Source organism: Barbatula barbatula, assembly GCF_947034865.1.
Source record: "Barbatula barbatula genome assembly, chromosome: 16".
NCBI classification, from domain to species: Eukaryota; Metazoa; Chordata; class Actinopteri; order Cypriniformes; family Nemacheilidae; genus Barbatula; species Barbatula barbatula.
Window position 1 is genome coordinate 8,827,159 of NC_136779.1, and position 9,005 is coordinate 8,836,163.

At 39.1% G+C, this 9,005-nt stretch overlaps 1 protein-coding gene across 2 annotated transcripts; it reads left to right on the top strand.

Annotated features, from left to right (window-relative positions):
* The first annotated feature begins 163 nt into the window (after positions 1-163).
* Positions 164-7,274, top strand: sncgb (synuclein, gamma b (breast cancer-specific protein 1)). Of its 2 annotated transcripts, XM_079477079.1 has the most exons (6): positions 170-558; positions 3,330-3,371; positions 3,478-3,605; positions 3,929-3,946; positions 5,496-5,534; positions 5,764-7,274. In XM_079477079.1, the coding sequence occupies exons 1-6, from the start codon at positions 438-440 to the stop codon at positions 5,770-5,772; spliced, it is 357 nt and encodes a 118-aa protein (XP_079333205.1). In that variant the 5' UTR covers positions 170-437; the 3' UTR covers positions 5,773-7,274. The 2 variants fall into 2 exon arrangements, with proteins under 2 accessions (XP_079333206.1, XP_079333205.1); XM_079477080.1 differs by lacking the exon at positions 3,929-3,946 and having other exon boundaries at positions 164-558.
* The last annotated feature ends 1,731 nt before the right edge of the window (positions 7,275-9,005 follow it).

The window sequence follows — 9,005 nt, forward strand, 5'->3', positions numbered from 1 at the left end:
CACAGCACAGTGGTTCTAGTAGAAAACACACATTCTCAATGCAAAAGAGGTCATAATTGTAAATGTAAAGAGCATCTGGTTTTAATGCCCTACAGCGTAATAAATACGTAATCAGTCTCCTATACGTGGCGGTGAGAGGCAGTGTGTGTCTGTGAGAGAATGTGTGTGCGGGGGGGTTGGCTGTAGCCGCAGAACGACTTAAATACACTGCAGCATCCAGCAGGTTCTGTGTCTCTGCATCTCGTTCTCCTGCGCCTGCTCACTTCTCTCTCTCTCTCCATTAAGCGTGTGTGTGCATCCGTCTGTCCCAGCAGAGAACCAGTTTTCCTCTCGTATCATCTGAAGCTTTCAGCACACCGATAAACAATCTGATCCTCTGCAAACCCAGCCAGGCCCCGTCTATCTTCAGAGCATCATCTTCGAGCCCAGCATCCAGGATGGATGTTTTCATGAAAGGATTCTCCATGGCCAAGGAAGGAGTGGTGGCCGCTGCAGAGAAGACCAAAGCTGGCGTTGAAGAAGCAGCTCTTAGGACCAAGGAAGGGGTCATGTATGTAGGTAAGTGCAGACGTTCGTAGGAAGCAAGAAGGAGGGGCTCTAAATGTGGTCTGTGCTGGGATTTCAGGATAAAATGATGTACCGCTGACAATGGTAATAATAATCTTGTCCTGTGAAGGTCTCTGCTATTATTCCCTGTGGATTTAATACGTATGTGATGGATGAGGCTGCATCCCATTAGTATGTCTGTGTGTGGGTGGGGGGGGATAGGAGGGTGTCTAAATTTCACATCAGACTATAATGCAACCTCAGAGTGTGGATGGATGCAGCTGTGTATGTAGGTTACACAGATGGTTAAAAAAGATGCTGCAAAGATGGTGCATGGAGAGAAAGCCTGGGTGTGGTGAACCGAAGAGAGAAAGAGGTGCAGATGATGTTTGGGATGAGGTTTAGTGTTAATGCTAATGCTTTAAATAGCAGAGAATTGTATGTCCTCGGTGAACACAAGCACATAAGAAAATTGTGCCTGGAATGCTCATTATCGAGTTATAATAATTATTATTACCTAAAACAATAACTATTATCAGTATTGCTTTAAATGCATCAAAAAGCATTGTGCATGCACACCAGTTTATTTATTATTTGCATGCATTATGTAGTATTATTTATGTGTGAAAGAGAGAAAGTTGGGGGAGCGTATCGAGGTATCAGCTGAGCACTGCAGCATTTACTCCCTCCCTCTCTGCACCCCCGTTTTCAAGCGCGTGCGTGCGAGTATGCGTGTGCCGATGCAGCAGGTTTTGCCCGGCTGCGAGTCGTATCTGATGACTAACCCTCACCATCCCCCTGCACCACAGAGAGAGAGAGAGAGAGATATGCAATGTCGTGTTATGTCATACATGCTTAGAAATGAGCAAATGGTAAAAGGCAAGAAGTACAAACTACAAACAACGAGATCATGGCTGTATAAAGCACTGTAGTTGCTTTTTAAACTGATCTACACATTATATGAGGTCCTACACCAGAACAGAAAGTTCTAGAAAATTCGTACAATCTCCCCCAGTGTAATTTTCGTCACTTCAGTGGTCAAATTATCTTATCCAATCAACTCTCAGATCCTCTGAAGTCGGCCCAGAATGCAGTGGGGTGTGATGTAATCTTTTTAACTCCTCCTCCATCAAGGGCATCTGTTCTGAGGTCACAGTCCTGCTCTCTTTGTAGTGTGTCATGTCAGTGGGCTGCAGAGTGCTTATAAGGCATTATGTGCACTAGGGCGTGAAACCGTTCTCAGAGTGATTGTTGCAAATGCAGATTACATTTTCTCCTCTTGCAAGATCTGTGAAAAAGCTACTGTTGGAAATAATGTGCCATGAATGGCCTTTGGTCTAAAGTGACGTGTTTGTCGGGGCATGCTGGGAACGTTATATTCGGGACGGAGATATGACGCAGTCCAGATGTCTTCAACACAGAGTGCATGATGTTACACACACAGTGCTCCGATCACTGCAATAAACAGATTTTGGTTTTAAAGAATAGATACATATATATATTTACATATTACATACATTTTGATTTATAGCAGTAGGTTATGCAGAAAGCTTGCAGGAGAATTGTGGACATGACTTTGTCATATTTATAGATTTAAGATTTACGCAGAACCCTTGAGGGTGGTCTGTAATACCTGGAGAATGCTATCTGTTAACACTGTATTTTAAAATGCATACTTTTGGTAAGCTTGAAAAGCATTGACAATTCAGATTTTTAAAAAGGGTTGAAGACAGGAAAATGTTTAATTCTTTTCAGAAGCCTTTCCACAATATTCTATAACTTACATTATTTGATCAAGTATTAGTGATCTATATCTATACATTTCAGTTGCTTGCTTAACAAAGTATTTTGTCAGAGTACACAGTTTTACATTTCTATCAAAGAAAGATGCTATGAAGAAAGAATAAACAGTCTAAATATATACACATATCTATATACACAGGCTAGAAATTGAATTGAAATGGAGTTGAATTATTAAATGTTAGATTACAGTGAGACCCACATGTGTCAGAAATGAGATAGAGAGGTCAGCTGTAAAATACTTTGAAGCAGAGTTATTATAGATTTGTAGTTTTAGTATTTTAATTAGCTTTTATATATTTTTTATGAATTTATATTTTTACTTTTTTAATTAAATTTGTTACAAATATTTTCTTCCCATCTATGTAACTTTCTTTTTATTATAACTGCACAACAAACGTATATATGAAGAGTTCATTTGCAAAAACAGATAACTCCAATTCAACAATCATGTTATGTGCATTCCCAGTAATATCAATGCAGTTGGGTTGTTTTGATTAAGTAATAATAGCTCCAAAAATACAGCTAACTAACATAATGAAACACAATAAAAACATGATAATAACATTAATTTATTTTAAATGATCTGTTATCTGTTTTTTTTAATTGAGCTTTTCATATCTACACACACATGGGCCAAATTCACCATAGATATTTACATTTACGTACATTTAGTCACTTAGCAGACTCTTACAGACTTACAGTTTAGTCACAAAGCGACTTACAGAGAGTTCGGGAAGCAATAAGCGATATGTCATACTGGAGCAATAATACAATAGGTGCTAATACAAAGTTACTAGTTTCAACAAAAGCCAGACCAATACAGATATTAAAAAAGAATGCGTGAACCCTAATTGTCTGAGTATTATGAATCATTATGTCATATGTCTAGGTCCTTAAATCCTTGCTCATTTATTAGGATGGGTTATAGACATGTTTGTCAGTTTCACAATGTTGAATTGTTTAAAAATGTTGTTTTTCAGGCAACAAGACAATGGAGGGGGTGGTGTCAGGTGTAAACACAGGTAAGAAATATAAAATATTTCCCACCGACTGCTAGAAATCAAAGCTAAATTTGAAAAGCATAATGAGGTCATTTCTTCTCACTCTCTGTCACATTGACTCTTGCAGTGTCCCAGAAGACCACCGACCAGGCGAACATTGTGGGCGAGACAGCGGTGGGCAGCACTAATGAACTGGGACAGCAAACAGTAGAGGGACTGGAGAATGTGGCTGCATCCACCGGCATGGTCAACCCGGTGAGTGATCCATCACCGCCTGTAGATGTCACTCTTTTCCCTATAAAACAAACATTTTTTCAAGCATACAGAATTCACTTGTATATGCTATTTATACAGCACATATACAGTATACACAGTATACGTTTTATTTAACTACAGTATAGAGACTTTAACTAACCTAAGCCTAGCTTGAGGATCTAAGTCTAGCCTAGGAACACTTTAAATATGTAGTATCTGTTTCATCTATAAGTGTATAACGCTTGCTCTGTATGAATGATGTATTTGATGTCTAACATGTTTTGTCTGTTTTTCCCGTGTGTGCACAAATGTGCTGTTGCCAGGATGAGGCTTTATATGAGGTGCTTATTAAATGGGGTTGGGTGGTATGGAGTCCATGCTGCATTTGAAGCATTAACCTTTTCCCTTAGCTGACCGATGTATGACAGTCCACATGGATGGGACGAATGTATGCAACCATCCATCTAACAACTGCCTTCCATTAAATGTCCTGCTGGTCTCAAATGAGATTGATTACATTGATTCATTGAAATCACATCAATGTCTGTAGTGTTATTGATTACCAATAGCCAGTGGGATACAAGTGCCATTACACTGAATGGCAGACCTGTAATGATCTTTAGTTACTGGCAACAAAAAAACCATCTTGATTCATCTTGTGAATCAAATCTGTCATTAAGGTCGACATGTATACTAACATGTATACTAACTGTTTTTATTGCACTTTAATACAAACCTATTGATAGCAATATAGCTTGCTGCTTCTCAGTAAATCATGCATGATTTCCCCGATTTCTGTTTCTTCTTTGTTAATATAATAACATTATAATAAACTATGGTCCTTTTAATCGTCTTTATACTAACCCTTATGTATGTTTGAACAGTTGTGCATGCAGGAGTGATGGTTTAGGCGCAGGGTTTTTTCTCTCAAAGAAACAATGCATGATTTTTCAACAGTAATCATAAATGACCATACTGTGCAGGATTTCTACCTCTTTTTTAAGATCATTAACTTTGATTAAACACAGATATTGTCCTAAAGAGAAGTTACTCTTTAAAGTCAACTAAATCAAAATCTGCCTTTACTTCATATCGCTGCTGTTCTTCCAAAACCTCCAAAACGAATGGCAAAAACTAGGACATCAGCGATAAGTTCCCTGCCTTATTGGGCACAATTTGCTTGTACACGTTATTCCAGCTAAAATGATTTGTATTAAAGCAAAAAGCCCCAGGATGCAGTGGGTTACCGTGGTATTTTAGAACGGCTTAGAACTCTGCTCAGCCAATCAGAATCAAGTACCAGAACTGACTGATATTTTTCTAAAATGCAATCATTTTATCCACCTCTGTATGACTTCTTACATCACAACTGCTTTATGGCCACCTGTCACGACTCATTCCGATGGTTAAAATCAAGTCTAAGCCAACATTGGTTTTTACATTGCATACGGTTTACCCTAAAACATATCAAGCTACGGAAATAAATGACATTATAAATGGCTTTAATGAACTGGAAGGGTGATAACAGAAAGTAGAAGAATGAGACCTGTGTTTGTGGCTGCCAGTGACTCAGCAGAACAGCGTAGGAGAGAGAGAAAAAACAGACAGAAGAGGATGTGCTTGCCATCAGCGCTCACCTTCCACAGGAGCTCTGTGGCCATCGCTGCTCTTCTCGGCCTCTGCAGAGACATTCACTGCAGTAAACAGAAGTGTGTGAGCGGTCCGTGGCTGTGCTACATTCGTGCATGTGCGAATGGATGGCATTTGTTATGCACATGTTTAACACATGACAAAGCATTGGATGCTATTGAGATAATATAGAGAGAAAATATGAATATCTAAAGTAGAAGACAGAAGTATTCTGGATCTAACTGTGTCTGTGGTTTACAGGGTGACTATGGGGGCATGGAAGGAGGAGACGGTGGAGAGGTAAGAAGAAAGCGTCTGTACACATTTAAAGGGGAAAACGCCTCATAAATGTTACAGTACGACTATTACAAGTACAAGCCATATTTATGTACATATACAATTTTTGAGTTGCTGGTATATCAACATGATATCAGTAAGTGACGTATGCAGTTATGAATATGGAAATATAAAGATTCCAAAACGTTACAGATAATGACTCTGATGTGAATATGTTGTCTTTTTTTAACAGGGTTATTAGTCCAGAGATGTGAAGCTGGAAATCCTACCCTCTCTTCCCTCTGACCTCCCACCTCTGAGTTTCTGCTCCAAAGTCTCCGACCCCAGATGTGACGATATTTTTTTGTGACTGTATGGAAAACCAGAATCGACAAAGACTATCCCTGAGCCCCCTAGCCTTTAGATGTGTGACGCTTCCCCTCTTGGCCAGCTGTTCGTCTGTGGTGTCGTCATGCTGTCCATGTGTTATTCCCCCATTCCTCCGGCCCATGCCACATCTACTGAACAAACATACACTCTCACCCCTTCCACAAAATATGGAAACGTGAAGCTCAGAGGCTTATGTCAGAGGTTGACATGGTCTTTAAGGAGCATGGCTGATAAAAAAATAAGATAACCGCATGACCAGTAATGTAAGAAAAGCAATACATCTCATTTCATCAGGGCATGTAGCAATGTGCGTCTGGATCTGTGAGATCATGGCCATGTTTATATTTATTTCGTCTTGAAAATGCTGCAATGTACACAATGACGACAAGTGTGTACATTAAGAGATACATTACATTCCTTTAGTTCTGTATGTGTGACGGAATAGATTTACTTGTGTGCTTGACCAATAGACCTACTGTGTGATTTGTTAGAGTATTCTAAGAATAAATATGTTTATTCACAAAATGTGAGCGCAAACTGTATACAACAAAATAAGATTATCTGTATCGATGTAGCTGTGCTAGATTTGCTTCTTTTCATTGGCTTGTCTTTTCACACTTGAGATTTGGTCGCAGTGGATTGGGATTTTAGTGAGATTTAGAGATCTGTTTGATCTGTTGAGTGGGTCACGGGACCCTCCAGGTGCTACAAGAGGGAGCCCAAAAAGTGAAAAGAGATCAAATGCTCAAACACACGCATCTATGTTTTGTCCTGATTTTGTTGCAATGCATGTGACGTCGGTGTGCAACCATACATTTGTCATGCAAGCAATACTATAGCGCCAATGGAGTTTGTCGTTCTGTAGCACTGTGCTGTGCTGATTTTGACGCTATGTTTTATTGAGGAAATGCTAAGAATTGTAGATCCTTGCTTAAGACGAGTGTCATCATCTTCGTGAAAGTCTTTAGCCACTCCCATTTATCATCTTGGCCATCAAAACCCCACCCTTGTCCGTCGTTCAATAGTGTGTTTAAATTCATCCCAAAGCTTGTATCTGTTGTAGGTACTAGGACAAAGCTATCAAACATTGTAGTTTGTTTTTTCTTTGAAGCCACAAAAGCCCTGACTGCATGTTGCCTTATTAGCGCTCCTATATTCACACAAACACACACACACACACACACACACACACACACAAACACTCTAAAGCCTCTCTCTCTCTCTTTCTCTTTCTCTCTCGCTCTCTCTCTGACTGACTCACACACACACACACACACACACACACATGTCCCACATATGTTTTAAGTTGGCATCAAAGCAGACAAGCTGATTTTATAAACTGTACAAGTGAAATAAAGAGTTTTGTTGAAATGTACGCAGATGTGTCAAATTTGATTTTAAGCATCGCTGAACCTTTCAAAATTGTGTGTTTAAAGTTTGTTTGAAAGGTATTTTCAACTAAAAATGTAGCACTAAAGCTACGTACGCATCGAAGGTTTGATATCAAACAAAAACGGTAAAAAAAGCTCAGCATTATGCTGCTAGCATCCCATAGAAAGCAGCTACAACGTGCAGGTAAATTACAATAACAAGATAAAACATGTTACGACAACATTAAAGTTGCAAACATTCCAAACTTTAAAGGGATGGTTCACCAGGGTTGGTCCAAACCTGTATACATGTCTTTGTCTTGCTGAACACTAAGGAAGATATTTGGAAGAAAATCCAAATATCTTTCTCAATAGCTTTCGCACCAGACTTTGTCAAGTCAACATCTGAGTGTGTCATGAAACATTTAGAATTGTTTACTAAAATTCCCATGTTGTTTGACCACCATTCCTGGGTGCAAACGCAGTTATTTGGAAATGCATTCATTGACAAACTGTGCCCTTGTATACATGATGGATACAACACTAGAAAGGTCACATACTATTTTACGACCTAGTACATCTGGTTTGTCACTTTGAAACTCAGGCACATCAAACAAATGTCAAGCTAAACAGGTTCATTTAAACTGCTCCTCAAGCACATCACCATCAGTTGGGGCAACACCCATTCCAGAAAAGTACTTGCAAACATCAAGATATTAAACAGGATGGTTATCTTTGCACATAATATGTTGTCTTTCATTTTGATTCATCATTAAATGATATTAACTGTGAAACTCATGTGTACGTAGAGCATGTACATGTGAGTATCAATCACGTAGTAACTGGCTACAACATGTCTGTTAAATATTCCTTACATTTTTACGTGTCACATCACTGCTATCGTGCTTAGTCAGCTGTGCACATTTAGCATTAAAACACACACATTAGAGTATGTGGACACCCTTTTTGTTTAACAGGTTTGGCTATTAACAGCTGCTAAATCAATCATAGAGCCATTCAACTGTCTTAGAATAATATTCATTACACAATTGGGCATGCATCGTGTTCCAGTGAAGTGAAATCCATGATAAAATGTCCGACTGAACGTGGTGTGGAAGAACATGAGTGGCCCTACTATGCTTAATTTATAAAATGCTCAATAGATACAGTCCTTAATTAGATTTTTTTATCATTTCAAAATGCGTGCGATTCACAGAATTCTCTTTCAGATGTGAAATCTCTAAATCGCAAAATATTGTGAAATTTTGTGCAGCTGTACAGTTTCAGATCTCGGCCTTGTAATATCATTGACATAAAAGAGCACCTTTAAACATCACATCCAAACCCTTTACAACATGCATTACAACAGCGTTACAACATGCAGCACTCCGACAAGCAAAAGTGTATATGTCTGCTCAGACCCTGACGTGGTGCTTAGCACTTTTCTGCAAATGTGAATTACGTTGCTGTGGAAATCTGTGCGCGTTTTTTAAATGAGGCCCCTTGGGAATAAATTGGGTGCATTGACTGCGAGCCACATCCCAAAACTCACTGCCAACGTTGGATTCTGTGAATTGGAACAAATCCAAGCAGACCTCAATCTAGTGAAATGAAAATTTGTGATAGCAGGAAGAGGAACTCTATTAATATCCATAGTTTTGAAACGCAATGTTCAACGTGCACATATGGGTGTGGTTTTTGGGCGTTCACATGGATTGGATCCAACATCCAGAAT

Coding starts and splice junctions, on each gene's coding strand:
- sncgb (XM_079477079.1), top strand. CDS start 438: ATGGATGTTTTCATGAAAGGATTCTCCATGGCCAAGGAAGGAGTGGTG. Junction 559..3,329: donor GGAAGGGGTCATGTATGTAG/GTAAGTGCAGAC, acceptor GTTGTTTTTCAG/GCAACAAGACAATGGAGGGG. Junction 3,372..3,477: donor GGTGTCAGGTGTAAACACAG/GTAAGAAATATA, acceptor TGACTCTTGCAG/TGTCCCAGAAGACCACCGAC.